Raw genomic sequence first — 20529 nt, 5'->3', positions numbered from 1 at the left:
CAAAGGGAACAAAGCTGTTTAAGTTGAACAAGTTCAGCTCCAATACAGTGATTTACAGAGAAATTTAGATAAAAGGGTAAAACGATGCCAGAAGGAGTTCAACAATAATACATGCAGGAGGAATATGCAATCTACTTGAAAATATCTTCACAGGGTCTGATTTACTTTTGTCAGGCCAGGAAAGATATGAGAACATTGCTATGGACAGCACAAAGAAAACCTCTGTCAGACTGCAGCTGTAGTAAAAACAGACAAACAAACATTCAAGCAAACAAAGAAGTTTCTAGTGTGTTCATGGAAAGGGATGAAGAATATGAAAAAAATGTATATGTGTAGGTCAGTGTAATAGCCTCCTTTGGAATACTATATGTATTGCTACAGTATCTTGGGAAAAGTACTAAAAGTGTCTCAAAAAAGGGCTCAAGAATGACTGAAGTAATAGAAAATCTATTAACAAGGGACTCCAATTATTTTACTAAATTAGTTGTTTTTTTTTTTTAAATTTACCAATTCAATACTTTGGGCATTTACTTGATAACGGGAAACATGACAGGAGGGATAAAAGATAGCTGGTACACAGAAAAACCTCTCCACATCAGTTGATATAAAGTTGATTTAACCCAGAGAAGGGAAAGCAGGCTTCACATCATGCCCACAAGTTAGAGAAGTATGGAAAATTATTTCCAAAATAAAGGACTCTTTGCTGGGTACACCTTGTGTATTTATCTTGATGAAGGTCCACATCTTTGAATGATAGATGACCTCCCCACATATGGCAGGTCCAGAACTGTTCAGGACTTTATAAGTTGGATCTAAATTCTTGGAATCCTCCCAGCAGCTGACTGGCATCCAATGCAGATCACAGAGCTTCATTCGAATGCTCTCCCATATCCTCTTGGACTGTGTTCATCAGAAAGGAGACAAATAGGAGGGAGCATGATAAAAGTTCCTAATTTCAGGAAGAATGAGGTTTGGTTTATTTATTTGGTGCCTGGAAGGTATCCCAATCTTTCCCCTGAGGAAAAATGAATTAGGCATTGGCAGTAGAAGTAAACACAAACAAATGATTGAAGTCATTACAGTGATTGAAGTCATTACAGTGTTGCAGATTTTCTGACATGCTTCAGCCTTCCTTTCACCACTTAGATTTAAAATTGAACAGGAGCTCTAGCAGACATGTAAGGACTTTTTCACTGCTAGATCCATTCTCCAGGTTTTGCACAAGTCTGTGATTTGGTCACTTCTGATGGCTATTTATGGTTTTCGTGAGTAATTACAATCCCACTCCTGCTAAATATATCCATCACTGTTGATTATTTTGTCCTTATTATTATTTTTACAGCCAAATCATAGCCTGAAAACCAGTGGGAGTTTCTCCTGTTATGGCAGAAGCACATCACTGAGTCAGTGTGAGCATGTTTATACTGCCTGCTCTCTGGGCTGTACTTCTTCTATGGGCAAAGAGGAGCATTTGGACTGAAGAGCCAGTCCAGCTTGGGTGACTGTCAAATTTCTGATGACTCTCATGTAAATGCAGATCATCCATATTTAAATATGCCCACTTCAGTCCCTGCAAACTGGGCTAGCCCAAGCAGCAGGTCTTGATGAATATGAATCATTTCAACTGATGCAGAATGGAAATTGCCTAAACAAATAGATCCCTGCCAGTAAATCCAAAGACACAATAAACTGGGTGGTTTTGTGGTTTGAGCAGCCTGAAACAGAACTTCTTTCACAGGAATAAGGGCATGTTCTTGTCTTTCCCTTGCAGTTGTTCAGGCCAACCCAGTTCAGGGTTCAGAGCTCTTCACACAGACATGTCCCTGGCAGTCCAGGAGCTTGGGAACTTTTGAGAAGAGCCACTGACAAGTAGGTAGGGATGACTTCTCCCAGCAAGCCAGAAGTAAGCCCTCTACAAGTCAGTCCTGACATGTGTAACTTATAAAGGATTACACATTGTTGCATTTCAGGAAATGAGACGTCTTTAGGCAAGTCTCATTTGTCAGATGAGCCCTAATAGCTATTTATACTAAAAATGACACTCTTATGACTTACTTGCGTGTCAGACAAGTGAGTCAGTAAAACCATCAAGTGATCTGCCAGAATATAAATGAAAAAAAGGTGGCAGAGTTCTCTAAAAGGCTCTCACTGCTATCTTGTGAATTCAGATGTCATGCTGGAAAACTTTGTGTTGAGTCTTCCGACACTGGGCAGCATGTCCTGTAGGGTCTTGACTTCTTTTCTGGGGTTTTTGAAATTTAGGAAGTGAACATGACACAATTGATATTAATATCAACCCTGTGCAAACAGCTATTTATTTTAGAAATTGTTAAACATCCTCAACACCTTGTGTTAATATCCCCATAGCAAATTTCCTCATTTCCAATGCTTTAGTAGGATGGAAAAGCTGAAGCTGTCCTATTCCCTATCCTGTTCCTTATTTTCCTGCAAAGAGATGGAGCCACGTATCTCTTCTATGACAGCTTTGAAGCTCTGCATAGAATTTTTCTTCTATGACAGACTTCCTGCAGGGCTGTCAACCTGCTCCTGTGTGTGAAATCCCTGGGCTGGTTCCTACCCAGTCCCTGGAGCATTTATTCCAGAGGGGATAAGTCTGGAGTGAGCAAGCAGAGTCAGCTAGAATAAGCTCTGCTGGGAGAGTCACAAGAGAGGGTTTCTTTTCTTGGCTGACTTTAGAGCAGGTGTTTGTTACCAGGAAAATTACTTTGTCTCTATTTTTCCTTCCTTTTGTTAGCCCTTTGGGTTTTGCACTTTTGAATGTTTCTGCAGGGTCAAACACAACAGGCCCTCACTACAGATGGCACCAGTGGGAAATGGAATAATAAGACTCAAATATGACATTTCACAAGACTACCTACTTCTTTTTCTGCCTACTGTGTGGGACCTGCCCAGTACCTAACAGCATGGTAATAAAATCCCATTTCCTGGGAAAGAAAAAAAGCAATGTCCAAGGAATGAAATAAAGGGTCAGTTGCTAACCCTTTCCAGTCCTCTCATCTATATTTGTAAAGCCTTTGGCTTGTGGGTCCCCTGAAATTCATCCAGGTGTGCATGCTAAAACAGGCCCACTAGCTCTTTGCAGAGTAGAAGTTCTGGTGATATGTCACTTTGGCAAGCTCTTGGTTTTATTTCAAGGCTGTGCTCTGCTGAGTGGTGATAATGCACATGAATTTGCTCCCAGACACGTATTTGAGGCAGGTCAAGTAATTCCCTTCAAGAGAAAAATCCAGACATAACTGACAGGATATGGTCCAATTCAAAATGCTGATGTTGCTTATGAAATTGTCTGAGGAGGTCTTGGACTACAGAATTCCTTCATGTCACAAACTCCAGTCCCACAGCTCACAGCTCGTGTCATGACTTTGTCTTCTGGCTGCTTCTTGTCAATCTTCTCAGTAAGTCTCATGCAAGGTAAAAACAAAGTAATTGTGTTTCAGGAATAGGGATTTCTGCATAAAGCTCAGTCAGGAAACTTGAATTTAGGAAAAGGGCATGGCCAGCTTAGTCCAAGAGATGATATCACTGAGCAATGTAGCCATGAGCCACTTTCCATCGGCTTTGGGAGGAGAGAAGCAAATCTTTTCTTAGCACAATTGGGACAGCAGCATGGACAAAGTATGACAGCTATGTTTCTTGTGAAAGAGGCAGCCCAATATTTGAATAACTTTTTAGAAAATGTACTTTTTTGAGGAAAAGCACTGCATAAAAGAAAATACATATTTTTTATGTATTTTCTAGGACAAGCACCCAAACCACCATCTGCTGAACTGTAACATCACAGTCCTCAGGGTTGCCATTTACTAAGTGAGATATGACTCCCCCTTTCCAATTGTATTTTTACTGGAAGGTGTTTTGTAACAAACTCTAAGGGATTTAGCAAAACTTAAGCAAGCTTTGGCACAAAAGGCCAAAGTTTGCTAGTGAAATTAATTCATGCCAGAAGGTTAGAAATCTTTCATAAGACCAAGGAAGAGCAGAATATTGAACAGGAAGGCAAGCCTGACTTTAGAGCTGGAGTAACAGAAATGGGGTGGATTGCAACAGTATTTGATGAAGGCTAATCGGAATTTCTTCCTTAAACCAGCTAGAAAGGCACAGCAGGAGAAAGAGCTGGGTGCAGTCACAGAACACAGGACAGCAGTGGGCTTGTTGTAAAGTGAAATAACTCACGTAAAATTTGTGAGAAAAAGAAATGTGGTCATCCTAAAAGACATCCAGCAGCCATTCCAGAGGAGAGAGGGAAGTACTGAAGAGCTTGAATGAGGCACCAGCGAGACACCCCCTGCAATAGTGTAATGCAATTCTTTGCATCCAAGCTCAGGAGGTCTGGGCTCAGACTAGGATGAGACTAAAAAAGCACCTCTCTTATCAAAAGGCGATTAAAGGTGATCCTTTGTTTATCTGAACAAATGAAGACAGAAATGGGATATACTTATTCTTGGCAAATGCACAAGAGGTGCTAATACCAGGATTTTAGCTTGCCAGACAGTTCTAATGAGGATGATTTTCTACTTTTCTAAAGGAGTTCATGTACTTTGCCTTTTTTTTGTTTTAGAATCACTGTAATGCTTTGTTGTATCTGAAAGCCTTTCCTCTGAGAATGAAACTGTTTTGTATATTAATAGATTAAAAAAATGTTTTGTGTTTTTTTAAACCTTTTGGTAACTAATCAGTAACCTCTGTTATGAAAGCCATGGATTCAACTGGAGCCTGTAAAATGAAATTGGGTAAAACCACCTTTCTAGTGATGCTTGACATGTCATTGAGCACCCAACTAGTCCAGGCCAGGAAGAAACATGCACTCCTTTGCATGCACTCAGAATGCTCAAATTATATGTACCTAGCGATATTAGAGTAAAATGGCCATATAAAATCTTCCATACTAGGCTACAGTAGGAAAGCCTGCATGAATGGGCCATGTTTATTTAATGAACAGAGGCCTTACTATTTCAGTAGTCATAGGTACAATTTTAAGCACAAAAGGCTGCATTTTGGTGTATATTTTTAAGAATCTAAAGGATATTGGTTCTGCCTTGGTAAGACCTCCTTTTGACATTTCCAGTGGCAGTATTGCTGTTGGAATGTCTTCATGTCACACTTAGCAGCTGCTTTCTTTGGGACACATCCAGCCAAAATTAGCCTCTATAGTTCCCAGGCAATGGACTTTCCAAAGCCCACCTGCGCTCCCCTTCATGACTTTTCAGGGAAATTTTCTTCCCTTTGGTAATCATGAACATGTCATTTATATTTTATTCCTCGTCAGAGCCAACTTTGTAATTTGCAGTTTCCCAAAATACAGAGGGGAAAGACTAAGAATAAAAACCCCCTAGTTTGGCTCCCAGACTACTGTTGGATTTTTTCTCTTACCTAGTTACTGAAACACAAACAGTAAAGCTGACCCATTTAAAAAAAAAGCATCACATGTTAAAGATTGATCTTCACCAAGAAAAGTGATGAAGTTTTAAGCTTTCTAATTAGGGGAAGGTTTCTTATAGTGTGTTGTCAACCAGAATTTCACAGTGCCTCAGCAAACACATAGTTCCTGATGTTCTTCTGAGCTGAATATATTGCAAGCTCATACTACTATGAATCAATGTCATAAGACCATTCTGACTCAGCTCAGTGAATTTATTGACTAAGACTACAAAACCTAAAATCAACTGGTGGATAAAGTAGCAACTACAAAAAAAGTCCCACCTACTGTTTTCTGTGCTGATGGATCACACTTTATCATATAAACTCAGCTGTCAAATCATATGTTTTAACTTGGGCTTACTGAAACATTTTCAAGTATTACAAAATTGCCTTGTAATTTTCTTAGAAAGCAAAATTATCAGTGGATACTACTATAAAAAAGAAGTTATAATTTATATAAAAATATGATGTCTTCATTAAAAATTCCTTTATTATACATACATACATACATACATCAAATTTATGACATTAACTATAATTACAACAGTTCAAGCCTATAACTATCATATATTTATTAATAAGTATTATATTATGGCATATTATGGCATATTGTAAAATAAGTACTATTCATGCCAGCTTTTCTGCTATTTCCATCTTTGAGAGTGGAGCAAAATATACCAGTTACTCACTCATTACATAATACATTAGAAAAAAAATTAAGCAGCACAAGAGTAAGCAGAAGGCTTCTGGGAAGTCTGGTTCATACCTTACTGTGCCACATATCAGAATTTCTCTGTGTGTGTGCACATGATATCTGCAATATCTGAGTCATGGCACAGGAAAACAATGATCAGACTGGCCAAGCTCTGACCTTTTTCCAAGGTGGCTACAGAAGAAGGACTGTTAATTGTTGTTAGTTGGATGAATCATATTGTGCGGCAGGAGTTAAGCTGAGGTCCATCAAAGTGCAGAATCCCTGGTCTCCTGTTGTCTCTTTTGGGGGAGAAGAGGCATTGTGAAGCAGTTTGTCCTTCCAAGGTGGGTCGCAGTAGGCTAAGAAGATTCTCAGTAGCTTGTCAAGGAAACAAAGGAGACACCTTTAGGCACCTTCCAATTTTTCATCAGAAAGCAGGGGTGGCTGTCAACACCACCAACCACATCTTTATCTTGCTGGGTAATATGTGGTACTTTGCTGGTCTATGGTGATAGTGTTTCTGATTGGTTTTATGCTGAGCTTGTGAGTTCATGGCCATGTAGGAGTAATTTTTGGGGATGCACAGATATTTCAGGCAGATGTGGATCACAGACAATTATGGGTGATATGCTGTCTGAACTCAGCATGTTTCTTCTGAGCATGTCTGCCTTCATCAGAAATCTCTACAGAAGGAAAATGAAATCAAATCTGTTTCTTAACTAAAGGGCTCAAAATCAAGCATTACATTGCTCTGAGCATCAGATGACGTTATATGCTGAGAAATGAGCTTAAGTTCAATTAATGCATGAAATTATCCATAAATAGAACTAAACATACATGACTACATTCTTCTGAGTGGCTGTGTAGGTGGATGTACCCCTTAAAAAGTACAAAGTTTGTGACATCCTCTCAGGCATGATGCACGCCCCAGGGCAATAATTCAAAACAGTCAAGAAACAAACCAGGGAGCAACACCTCTCAGCAGGGTGCTGGAAAGAGTAGAACTGCTGCACAAATTTTTGTCTCTTATTTCAGCACAGCTGTGCTGCTGCTGAAGAAATTTCAAGATATGATGAATTCTGAATTGGTAGCCATTTTTCAGTCATGAAAATTGTAACAAACTTAAAAGCATCACACTCTACCTTTTAGAACTGTGACAAAAGTGTACCTGTGTATTTAAGCTCTAATTATAGATTAAAAGCTAGCACTTTAGGATTTAGGGCAACCCTCAAGAACTTAGAAAATAGACTATTAATGTGTATTTTTAGTCATACCTGAAACCCTACTGACTGCAAAGAGACTATTTCTATGCCATGGGCATTGCAGGTCTGATCGACTCGCGGCTGAGAAATGCTGAGCACTCTTGAAGGTCTAGTCATCAGCAGCAGTAATAGCTCACTGAAGGTGTTTAAAGCTTGAAGGACTGAGCTTGAGGCGGGAAACCACTGTCAGAGAAGAAGGAATGAAAGAGATTAACTAGATTTTTTCTTCCTTCAGTTTTTTAGAATTGCAGAATCATTAAGGTATGAAAAGACATCTGAGATGATCAAGTCCAATCATTGACCCAGCACTGTGTCTTGTGCACAAGGCAAGATTTCTTTCATTTCAGATGAATTACATTAGGATGCTTGCAGTTTTAATCACATAAATTTTAATATGGCAAAAATCCAAATTAAAGTCCTAAGTAGCAGATACATGTAAATACATGTGAAAGATCTTAATTTAAAGCCTTTCTTTGTGTGTAATGTTGAAACTATATACAAGGTACATCTTTGTAAGTTTAGTCACACTGGATAGCACCTGAGAAAGGTTCTTAAAATGAATTAGCTAATTCCTAAAATCCATCAACTACAAACTTGTAATTTATGTACAATATTTGAAAACAAAGGTGAGAAAAACTAGCACTTTAAATGGGCAATATTACTCATGAGCCAGGTATCCTGGTTTGGTGATGACCTCATTGTACCAAAGATATGTCACCCACAGATAACTTTGTAGCCTGATGAAGAATTGATAAAGAAATTACAGTGTTTTGGGCAGAAGCAAAGTAGATAAACATAGAAATTGGAATTAGAAATCAGAAAATTCAAGACAAGAATTTCAAAAGTGGCTTCCAAGTCTCAGGAATTTTAGTCTTTGATAGAACGTAGGAATGAGTGTGGACTGATTTTCAGAGACCAGAATTTTGTGATGGTAACAGTCTTCAAAACTAATTTTTTTTTGTTTCTTTTCTTTTTTTTTTTTTTTTTTGACAGGAAGAAAGAGAGAGCCTGAAGCCTAAAGTACAAAATTACCGACGAAAAGCACTTTGTTTTTGCAGTCATATAATTACTGTTTCCTTAGTGTTGCAAGACATAACTGATCCAGATATCTAAGCAACTGAGTAATTATTGGAAAGATTAAGGTTGATGAGTTAATTTTTGAAGGGAAGCATAAGTGTCTCATTCTCTTAGACCTTTTAAGACCCAGTAGAACAATATGGGAATATTATATACATACAGAAAATTTCTAATTGATATCCTGTTCCTCCCACTCATCTGTACTTATTTTAACAGATCAAGATGCTTTTGTCTAAGTGCTTAATTAATGACTTAGAGGTCTCAGACTTTAAATCCATTAAATTATGAGAGAACTGGATTTAAAACTTGTAGGGACAATATTGTCCTTAAAAAGGGACTTTTTTTGAAGGGATTTTTTTTTCCCCTCAAAAAATCACATGGAGCTTTCTTTACAAAGGGAACAAATTTCGTTTTAAATGGTAAAAGGGGCTTTCAGCAGGGAATGATATCATGTTTTTTTCCAGAGGAGAAGTGTGGCAGGGACCATTCTGGCACATATGCGTGACCACCACCATACAGCTTGTTTCATGTTGCTTTTGTTTGTTTATATTAAAACATTAAAGTTGCATATATAACTACTCAAAAGCTAACACATGCTCAAGTGAAAATAGTCTGTACAACCATAATTCAGCCTATTTCTGTAAATCATTATATAACTTTAAAGTACACGATCAAATACTGGGCTTCCAATGGATCTTTTTCACCCTCAATGAATGGGCATTTTATTTACTTTATTTTGGAGTTTTTTGTATTATTGGATTTTATTTTATCTTATTCTATTCCTCAAATTTAGTGGAGAACTGATGGCATATTAGTTCAACAATTGCACAATACAAAATGATAAATTTCCTCCCGTGGAAGGATTTGTTCTATGGAAAGAGTTTTTATCTTCCTTTCACTAGAATAGCTGACTGTGCAATACCTCTACAAGCTTGCTGTCCACAAAAATATAAACCCACATAATTAATATCTAGCTGCAAAAATTTGCTCTGAAATGACTTTCCCAGCCTTTGTAACCTTTAATCCAACAGTAGGACCAATGTTTTCTACAACGAACTCTCTTCCATTTGCTAGTTTTAATCAGCCGGTACAGCTGAGAGAAGAGATAATTGGCAAACACTTCATCATCAGCATCCACAGGGTTGTAAAACCCGATACAGATCTAATATCTTTCTTCAATCCTATCAGGGGCAACAGGATGGATTAGGTACTGCTGAGTACCAAACCAGAAGAAATGGAGTTTACTCAGAAGTGTGAAATTGCTATTAAAAAAAACAAAGAAAAGCTGTTTTTCTTCCAAGAACCCAAGCAGAATTTTCTGTTTGCCTGTGTTAGCTTTTGAGCAGTTAAATATGCAACCTTAATGATTCTTTAATGTAAATGCTAATGATTTATAAAATTTCAGATCAAATCTTGAGTTTCCTATTCATTTCTATCCAGGTACCATCACTGGGAACATATATTGCTGAGCTGTGAGAGCAAAATATTGACTTAATTACTCTGGATATAGGTCTGATATTTAGAAGTATTACAGAACATAATAAGATAAACATCCTTTATTGCTCCCTATGCCTTGAACTGATCTACAGAAAACATTTTTCGAATTACTTCTATTTCTCCCTTGGCTTTTTTTCACAGATCTTCCCACACTACTACTTTGTGTGCCAATGCTGAAACAACTAAGGCTAAAGCCTGACTACTCTGATAAAAAAAGTCTCCAAATTTCACCTGCATGTACAGCTCCAGAAGATTTCTGATAATTGTTTTCTTCTTCTTCTTTATTTTAGGACAATTATATGCAGAAAGACGGGCAGCAAACAGCAGAGCGTGAAAGCCATTGATGTTAAAATTGAAACCGATCCCTTTGTGAATGACCAATATGATGCTTTTTGTGTAAAGGATGAAGGTCAGCACTGATTTACTTCTGAAATAACACAGAGTCAACACTGTCTTGCAGCATTAAAAGTTTTGCCTTCAATTTTTCTGCTACTGAGAGAGAAATGGGGAATGTTAAGGGATAAATCTTTGTAGTTATCACCCACTACAAGAGCCAACTTCTGCAGACATCGGTTGCAGCAAATAAATTGTATTGTCTTTTGTCTTTGCTGCAGTTTAGGGAGTTCAAACAGCACTACTGATCTGGCAGAACCCATTTTGGTGCTCACAGAACATACTTTATGGAAAGGTATATATCTGGCACCAATCTAATGAGATAGCTGAAGCATGTCCCTTACTCAGCACTGTGGCTGACAGTAACTCAGCAAGCTGGTTTGCAGCTGCAACACACCACCCTGTTGTCTATCAGTACACAACTTTTGTATGCAAACAACTTCATTGCCTCCATTTTAGTTTAAATTTTGTTTGGTTTTGGTGGTTTTTTAACAAGTGTAGACAAGGCTGCTAGGCACGCTGATATATCCCAGATGGTTTATGAAAACCAAATTATTTCCGATGTACGTTGGCACTTAAATTTTTCAATATTTAAGTTCCAGAATCCACAAACAAAGATGAATTCTGGAGGCAAAAAGTAAATTGTTACTGATAGGCAGGATTGAGTAAAGAAATTTGGGAACCCCTGAAACAGATTGTTGATGCCCACAGTGAGTTTTTGCATCTGATTTCCAGGCAAAGCAAGGGTAAGCTGATGGCATTTGCTGAAAAACAGTAAGTTCACAGCACAGGGGGGTCATTCTGATAAACTGCCAGTGGCAGGAGTGGGTATGAAAATATGGTTGAAGTGAAATGTGGCAGAGGTGATGCATAATTGATGTATACCAAATTGTTCTTTTTAGAAAGAAGGATTTTAGCAGAGTTTGACCATCCTCTCAAGTAACCCTTGTGATATCAACTCCAGGCTCCGTGCTGCTGTGAGCAATGCCAACTCTGTCACCCAGTTGCTAATGTGGTCACACAAGCACCTTTGTGCTTTCTCCATGCTGCTCCTCACACATAGGACCAGCTCCCTGTAAACATCTGCAAAACTCTCTCATTGTCTTCCTTCAAATCTCTTTTGTCATCATCCCCCCGCCTCGAGAAAAACCTTGCAGTGGGCTGGGACAGCTGTGAGTTGCTGAAATCATTGCTCTGGCCACTATTGTTCCATTGTGCCCTTGTGCTCCCCTGTGTGTCCCCACCTGCTCCACCCGAGATGCTGGATCTTGGAAAAGGAGCTGTGTTTACCTTTTGGGTTTGGTACTGCTCATGGTAAAGGGGCAGACAAGAATGAACTCAGACAAGGCTATGCCATACTTTAAACTCTGGGGGAAATTCAGATCATTTGCAAAGAATGTACAAGTTATGAAGAATTTGTTTTGTAGAAGACAAGGAATTTTCTGATCACAGAAAGGGATGATCATCCCAATGCACTCAAGTAGCCCTTACACACAGAAACATCTCTGGGTGACTCTAAGGTTCCCTCTTCCTTAAATATATAAAAAAATTGGGATGCAGAGCCGATGTTTGAACAGAAAGACCTAAGTGAAGTTTTGTGGCAGAGCCTGGTTTGTAGCTGGTATGAGAAGAGCAAAGTCCAGAAAGGAAACGGCCTTAACGTTACAGCAGTAACACACAAGGCAGCACAGAGCTGTTGACTGATGAAAGAACATCCTCAGGGATGCCACTTCCAGTTTTAGCAAATATCCAGTAAGAAGCAGCAAGAGTAAACTTTGCACCACAACCTCACACACAGCATTATCTGTTCTGATCTTATGTACATGTGGCTAATAACTACATGTCTAAGTTTGGATTAATAAGTTGTTTCTTACTTGAAACCTCATGAATTTTTTTTTAACTCTTAGAAAAGTTAGAAAATCCCTTTTTATCTATACATTTGCAATTATAATGTAGTAATACATTATAGTTAAGTACAAAAGGCAGGTTATTTTGCCCTGCTGAAAGTTATAAATCCCAGGTTTCTTACACTAAGAGCTATATTAATTTCTTCAAGCCCTTTCATTTCTTTTGCATCCACCCAACTAATAATGGGCAGACAGCAGCTTTCCTTCTTTGTCAGACTTGGCTGAGAAGAGCCAAAGGTTCAGACAGACTGGTTGAAAACAGACAGAGGGAACAGTCACATCAACCTCTGCTTCAGAAACTAAGCTGACATTAATAACTCCTTGCAACTCCACCTTCAGTTCTTAGGACTGTGCAGAATGCATCTTGAAACACTACGAAAGATCTAGTACAAACCAAATTGGCTTCTTATCCCTTGATTTATAACTAATCTTCACTCAATTAACCTTTCCCATGCAAATGAGTGGAGTCAAATTCCTTAAGCACACACACATCTCAGCATGCCACTACACCAGGGCAGCAGTCAGACGCTAGCAAGAGCTCTGGGTGTGCTTACAGCATCAGGCTTTTGCAAATAGAAGTCCTGAAGAGAGAGACAGTTTTTTTGTTTGTTTCTGAAATGGATTTTGATCTGTACACACAGAAGAATCACAGCAATTGTTGAGACTAAGAGTTATCTTTTACGGGGAATTGATTCTAAGGGCTCTGTTTGACAAGGAAAGATGTAGCTGTAATGTTTTATGAATGCTCTGAGTATAGCTGCAGTTTTCACAGTACAGAGAAATGTGTCTTCTCAGCTTCTCATAAACACATGTTTTATGCAGCCATTAGAGTCAGCAAGACAACTCTGCACCAGCTCAGAATCTGCTGAGAACGTTTCCCTTTTAGGCCCTGAGTGCCAAAATATATCTAAAGATATATTAGATTCAGCCAATTCTGAAAAGGCAGTATCACAAGTAAGTTAGATCTGGCACAGAGAATGTGTATCTCTCTCAGAGTTCATAAGAAAATACCTCAAAGTATAAAGTAGGTAAAGCAAGAAAACCAGAAAACTGGAATTTTTCCTGCCTTATTTTTTTTGTAATAACACATACCATTCAATTCCATGTGAATATTTATAATCCTCTTGGTTTTCTTCTTTATATTTTCATTGCAGCAAAGGAAAGATCTCTTTGTTAATAACCCCCAGGTTTTACAGGTTCTTTCTTTCAGTGACCCACTGTTATTTACAGGCAACAAATAAGATCTGTTCCATAAGACTTTGATCTGCTGCCACCACAGGAAAACTAAACAGGCAGCAGCTTGTAGAGTACAGCATAAATGCAAATCAAACTTTTTAAAATATGACTGCTGGCTCCAGATATCCATCAAAGATTGATGGCTTGTGTACATATTTTAGTTAGCCTTTCTCAGCAGTAAGAAAAAAAGAAATCAGTGTATTCTTTACAGCAAATTTATTAAGTGTACTTTACAAGAGCAATCAAACTGCAGTTTGCTTTGTGTAATATTTGAACTATTTCTTTGTATTTGTCATGCTTTGTTGTAGATATATATTTTTTTTTTAGTGCTACAGCTTTATTTTTCATGGCTTTGCATACAGCTGACAGTTCATTCCCACTTCTCTGGTGATGTTACTTAAACTAATAAAGTCCCACAAGTTCTGTCTGATGTAAGAGGCATCCTAGCACTGGTAGCTTACAAGCATCATTTACATTGGCTATAACTGAGTTTTGATTCTTCATACTCAGTACTTCTATCCTACTGAAAAATTCTGTATACTTTAGGGTCTCTGCAATCATGAAGCAAAATAAACACCCTCACTCATCTCCTTCACAAGTCTGACCAATAAACGTTGCATTTTCTAATTTCTTAATGACAAGATGACATCCTAAAAATTCCAGTGGCCTCTCTGGAAAAACTCCACTGAATTGGATGGTTGTAATGGGAGATGTTCTGTGTCAAAGTGGATGTCTCATGTCAGCTTTCAGAGTGTGGTGCACAGTTAAAGCAGCAATTCTAGATAATCAGATTTCAGTAAATTTCTGGTTCTGCCACGTGATGTGGAAGCTGAAGTCTGCATCTTCTTCATGTTAGTTTTTTTGCATTGATCTTAGGCTATCCTCTCTGTAGACAGTATTTTATCAAGACATCTCAAAAAAAATCTTTACAGACTAGTGGAATGCTTATAGTTCAAATAAAGGGGAGGCTTCTGGTGTAATCTGGACTGGGGAGGAGAATTGCTGTGCTCTTCAAATGACACGTGCCAGCTCTTTGCCAGAAATCACCTGTTACAAAATCCTTTCCACATGTGTTCTGGGCTTAAAGTTACTATTCTGAGGAGATATTTTTCCTAAAAGCCAATCATTACTGAATGTGCTAACTCAATTAACAGATCTCCTTAGTCTCATGTAAAAAATAGTTGCTGAGTCTCTGAGAGGTCTGTAACCACACCTGTCACTAGCCCTAACATATCTGTGCTCAACACCCATATATGTCTTCGCTGTGCCACTTATTCCCATGCATTTACCAGATGTTGACACTGTTCTGATTTCTGCACATGTATATTGAGATTTTTCTTGACTGTAGTGGTGACTTTCACTCCAGGACACAATCTGTGCCAAATCACTGCTGATGTGAGGGTGTCCTGTGAATTTTAACTAATTTCCTTATATCTGTGCTGTGCTGTCTTGCTCTGAAGCTCAATCCACCTTCTCTAACTGGAGGTCAGTTATCAACATATAAAAGCCTGTTATATTAACATATAACAGCCTGTTATCTGTTTGACCTCAGCGTCAACATGTAGAAAATTCTGGAAGGTTGTGATGTCCAGAAACCAATTCCAAGTGTTCAGGTTTAAGATATGATCTCTGACAGAAGCAAGACAAGCATGGGACTTGATTGATGTTCTTAAGTACCAAGCAGATCCAGTTTTTTACTGGGAACCATGAGCTGGGCTAATTTTCCAGCCAGTAGCAAGAAAATATGCAGGTTTATGGGAGGATAGATGAGGGAAAAATCAGTGCTCCAGATGGATGGAGGAGCCCAGCCCTCCTCTACCCAACAGCACCACTGCAGGCAACCCCTGTGGTCACCTTAACAAAGAGCACCACTGTTTCCCTGCATGACAAGCTGCTGCCAACACACCCTCTGTCACGCTCCGTGGCCCAGATCTGCCTCCTCTCTTCCAGCAGGAAAATGGCCTCAATGCCAGCACTGAGCACTGCCTGTTGTTCCAAATAAGCTCATGCTCTTCCAGCTCCTGGTACAAAGGCTGCGCACAAAAACATGGAGCCTGTCCCCAGAAGTGGCTCAGTTCGATGAGTTGCTGTGCCAGTGTCACTTCTGTACGTGTGCTGGAAAGAACAGGTTTGGCAAAAGGCTGAGCAGGAATTGTCATAGCAACTGAGACTGCAGCAGGACGAGGAGCCATTAGATGCTGTAACCTGGAAAATTCCTGTACATTTTATGCAGGAGAGGACAGCAGCAAAATGGATGTAGGAACTTGAGTTTGTCTTTGCAGCGCATCAGCTTTCACTTATGCTTGTCCATGCTGTCACTCAGTATGTTCTGCAGCAAATGCATGACCTTACAAAGTCTCATGTGAGAGAGTCAAGAGTTCCCCATCCAGTGTCAGTCCATGAGCATCTTTAAAATCTCTGCTTTTCTTTTCATTCATGCATCAGCCAGATCTCTCTTTCAGGGGTTCATAATTCTGTCACCGTGTGTGTTGTCAAATTTTACTGTAGAGATCCCTTCAGCTTTCTTCTTTCCTGGAAGGTTAGAATGTACTTTTTGAATGTGTTTGCCATAGTTAACTAATGTGTTGCTTTTCTGCTTCCTCTGGCAACAGGATTAAGAAGCAAGGCTTTATAGATAAGAATACTTTCTGATGTATAATTGCTCCATACAGCCTTGGGGTCAATACTTCCCTCAGAACAGATACACAGCTCCCATTTGTACGAATGGAAGTAGCTACATAAATAAAGTACATGAAATGCAAGGCTCTGTAGCCTTCCTATGAGGCAATAAAATAATTTTTCATACCTTTCATCCACATCAATCTCTATTCATCCGGCCAGTTCACCGGAAAAGCATTAGCTGCTAACTGCTCCTCACTTCCTCGGATGTCAAACCTCCATAAGATTCTATATAAACTGAGCTTTGTGTAGCCTCAAAAGCTTGTTTTTTCTGTCAGTGTATGTGTGCATAACTCCCACTAACTTCTGAAGGTGTTAGACAGTACATATATATATATATATATATATATATATATATATATATGCGCTTCTGTGTGTGTACAGTACAGAAAACAAGCTTCAAAGTTTGACTTCAGTAGCATGTCCCTTATATTAGTAGCAGATATTTTTCAGCATACCCGGTTGAGAAGTGGTTAGTCAGGTCTCTCAGACAACCTCCAAAAGCCTGATCCAAAGGAACTTTCACAGAGTGTGGATGTTTATCATAGGATTTTCATTTCACTACCAGGTAAATGACTGGCAAAATAAATACATCATATTTCTAAATAAGCATGTATTTACCTATGCCTGAGTCAGAAGTGGGTAGATGATGGGAAGAGCTGCAGCCTGAGACTTACAAGTGTTTTTGCAGAATGTCCCTGGGCAAAAGCAGGAAAGCCTGAGTTTTTGCAGAGGGGAGATGGAAAAAGCTTTTCTGTCAATCTTATTGCCCACTGAAAACCCTGGACATGAACTGGTGTCAATGAAACACTTGTCTTACTTGCAAGATCTCGTGGTGATGATGCCCTAAAAGTAGACTCTAGTAAAATAGCAAGGGTGTTCTTTGAAGATGTTTCTTCTTCTGCATGTTTAGGAACATAGTCTTGGAGTCTTTTCAGCTTCCAAACAAAAGTCTTTTCAAGGAACATCATTTTTACTTTACCAACTAAGCAATCAAGTTTTTGTACCAAAGCCAACTATTTCAACAGGAGAGATCAATACTAAAACATAGACGTAGGCCCGTGTTTCCCTTATCCAATATAATTACCAGAACTCAGGAGATTTCAATTTTGGTTGCTTTGTATCTGGACAAAAGAAGGTTTAGGATCTTGAGTTACTTTAGCAAGAGAAACAGCTTGCTTTTTTCTAACACAGTGAATAAGGGTTCTAGAGACACTGGAAAAAATTCAGAGATTTGAGAAAGAATATAGAAGTGATAATTTGTACCAACCCTGCAGTCTTTGCCCTTGGGTTTCTTGGTAGAATTCATGTTCTTACATTATATTTTTGTTTGTTTGTTTTGTTTTTCTGTAACCAAGAGGCATCTCTTCCAAAAAGGACTGTAAAAAATATGGAGAAAAAAGGGACATGGCAAACCCCTTGTGAAGAGCTCTTGTCAGAGAGGAAAGTCTTTGAGGAAAGAGAATCCACAATGCTCGGAAGTTCTGTAGAAAATCTTGATCTGCCTTGTTAACAATGGCCAAGATCATTCAAACCTGAAAAAGAGAGTAAAAATTCAGTTTACACCAGTGGTGGCAGCTGTCACCCTGCCTCCTCTCCACACTTCTTTAATGCAACAAAAACCAGTTTTGATCTCGCTCATAGTAATTTTTCTTCCTGGCTTCTAATGCTGTCAGCAAAAATACTATCAAACCTCTTTTTGAGTTTTATACTCTGCTATAAATTTAGCTCTTCAGATTCTCCTAGACAGCAGAGCTGTGTTACCCTGGGGTTTTCCTAAGCTTATGAGCCCAAGTCACTATTTATTTTAGGGTGTCTCTACCCTGAAAAGGGAGATTTGAATATCTGGGAAGAGCCCTGATTGGAGAAAGATTAGAGATAGTCTGAAAACTGATGGGTGCTCACCTGGACCTCTTCTTTCTGTGAGTGTGGACTGAGCCATTACTCAGCATCTGCTGGTTTCCTACAGCGTAGAAGAGATCAAAGTGACAGTCTTAAACAATTCCACAAGCATTTCTGTGGTTAAGAAAAATGACTGTGTCCAAGTTGTTGGATTCCAGTCCCAACCTGCCCAAGCTCTTGTTAGCTTTTGTAGAATCAGGCAGGGAAGGCAGCTGTGATCTGGCATCCTGCCTTGTTTGAAACAAAGCCCTTCTAGATGCATGACTGTCAGACATCAATAACATCACAGTAGTGATGGTAGTGGCATCACAGTTACAGCCCAATTTGTACTTTCCAGCTGTAATGGGTAATTAAAGCTGGAAATAATTGTGAAAGGACGAAAGGGCATGAAACAGATGAAATGTACAACTTCTGTGGATGCATATAATTCATCCTCAGTAAAATTCCTAGTACTGCTCTTAGCGTGGCACTAAAAGACTATTGTGAAGTCTTTACAATGTCATCTCCTTTTTCCTTCCAGACAAGCCCTGTGGGGACCCACCATCCTTCCCCCACACCATCCTGCACGGCCACACTGGCTTTGAAATGGGGGACGAGCTGCTGTACGTCTGTGCCCAGGGCTACGCCATGGGCAACAAGGAGACGGCGTTCACGCTGCTCTGCGACAGCTGCGGCGAGTGGTACGGCCAGGTCCAGGCCTGCGTCAAAGGTCAGCTCAGCCAAAAAACTGTGGGATGGGGCTTTTTTTCATCTGCCCCAACAAAAAAATATAGGCAAACACTTTTTATCTTGCTCCATGCCTCCAGGATTTTTGTCTGCAAGCGCAAGAGTAGTTGCCCGGATATTTACTCCATTAAAAAAAGTGAAAGTGGATTTTCTTACCAAATGACTCGACACGAGAAAAGATTTTTCAAAAAAAAAAAAAAAAAACCCAAACCACAAAACCCCCAAGCAAATTGTAAAATGACATTTCCTTAATTTAAACCCTCAGTAAAAACCACCTTTATGTGTTAGTTAAATTCCACAGCAGTCTTTTAACTTTCCCCTTGTTTAAACGTAGGCTAAACAGCACCATGAGTTCAGACGTACATGTAATCTGAATTCTGCTTTCTCCTGTTACCTTGCCCAATGCATAAGCCCACCATTTTTCCCAGTTCTTAAGAATGGTCATGAGAAAATGTTAGTGTTTTTTTGAGAAGGCTATCTCATCTTTAAAGTAAGGTTTCTGGCAAAACAGATACATTTTAAGCAAAGGAATGAGCAGCTGTTGGGTAGCTGAGCTATCTATATGGGCTGGAGTTAGTATATCCATTTCAGAATATGTATTCCTTAATGTCTGGAGCTTGGAAGGAGTTATTTTTACTCATGAATATACCATCAGGTAGTGGATAATCATGAGAAAAGTTCAAACTTGTTCTTAGTAGAAATAGGTCATGTCTGTGCACTAGGGATCCCATCCAACTGGTACAGATACACAAAAAATCCAAAGAATGAAAGCACCAGCGTTTTTCTGAACTGTTTCAGCTTCCAAAACTGTTTTACAAACAGCAGTTCAGATGATTATGCAAAGCAATGCAGGACATAGAGGAAGAGCAAGGAGGGAAAAAGGGAAAAAAATAAGTATCTATATCTGATCATAGAACAGTTTGGGTTGGAAAGAACCTTCAAAGCCATCTGGTCCAACCCCCCTACAATAAACAGGGACAATTTCAACTTACCCAGTGGGTCTGAATCTCCTATAATCTGCACCAAATTGATAATTCTTTTTCCTTTACTGAGGTTAGTGGAAATGGTATCTTCATCACACACAGACATAAGGCTGTATTACAGCAAAATAAGGAAGGGAAAGAATCAGGCCATTTAAGTTGTCTGTGTTTCACTGTTTTCTCTGGATAAATACTCTATTTCCCCTGTTTTTCCCAAGCCTTTCACAAAGCTGCAGGGGGGAGGAAAATATTTTTTTAAAAAGTAGGAAAACATGGCTGTAAAATCACAAACATCGACTCTGAAACTTGGGAGCTGATGTGATATTGTGGATTATGATTTTTAAAATTATTTAAATGTAGACTTCATGCTGGGGGGCTTCCTCTGATTAATGTTTTTCAAATGCTTTAAGGACATGGGACAGAAAATACAATAATTGTTCAAGTAATAATTATGTATTTAATCCTTCTGATCATAATTCTTTAAGAAGGAAGACTTTACAGGATGATTGAAATGTATGATACTAGGTTTCATTATTTTTAAAAAGCAAGAATCCAGTGAAAAAGAACAACAACAAAAAAAGAGAATTTAATTAAAAGGAACCTGATTTAGAGTTGACTGATATTTTGGGGTCATAGGAGAGAGGAGAACAATTATTAAGTACTCCAGAAGTCAGCACACAGACTGATTTTTAAGTGCTTTGAGGCAAGAGAGCACCTTCCCTATCAGGAAGGTTAATGAT

The 20529-nt window shown here is 38.9% G+C and overlaps 1 protein-coding gene and 1 long non-coding RNA gene across 2 annotated transcripts in view; one reads left to right on the top strand and one right to left on the bottom strand.

Annotated features, from left to right (window-relative positions):
• SUSD5 (sushi domain containing 5) overlaps positions 1-20529 on the top strand; it is a 40770-nt gene that overhangs the window by 10298 nt on the left and 9943 nt on the right. Inside the window, exons 3-4 of the mRNA XM_059850339.1 lie at positions 10257-10375; positions 18604-18792. Of these exons, the coding sequence (XP_059706322.1) occupies positions 10257-10375; positions 18604-18792 (308 nt within the window). The remainder of the gene's footprint in view (positions 1-10256; positions 10376-18603; positions 18793-20529) is intronic.
• Positions 10229-18584, bottom strand: LOC132329357 (uncharacterized). Its single transcript, XR_009487044.1, has 2 exons — positions 18087-18584; positions 10229-17716 (listed from the first exon to the last, which is right to left on the bottom strand). It is a non-coding gene; the product is annotated as an uncharacterized LOC132329357 (long non-coding RNA).

The sequence above is a fragment of the Haemorhous mexicanus genome, chromosome 1 (genome assembly GCF_027477595.1).
Source record: "Haemorhous mexicanus isolate bHaeMex1 chromosome 1, bHaeMex1.pri, whole genome shotgun sequence".
Classification (NCBI taxonomy): Eukaryota; Metazoa; Chordata; class Aves; order Passeriformes; family Fringillidae; genus Haemorhous; species Haemorhous mexicanus.
This window is presented reverse-complemented; position numbering and strand designations above follow the sequence as displayed.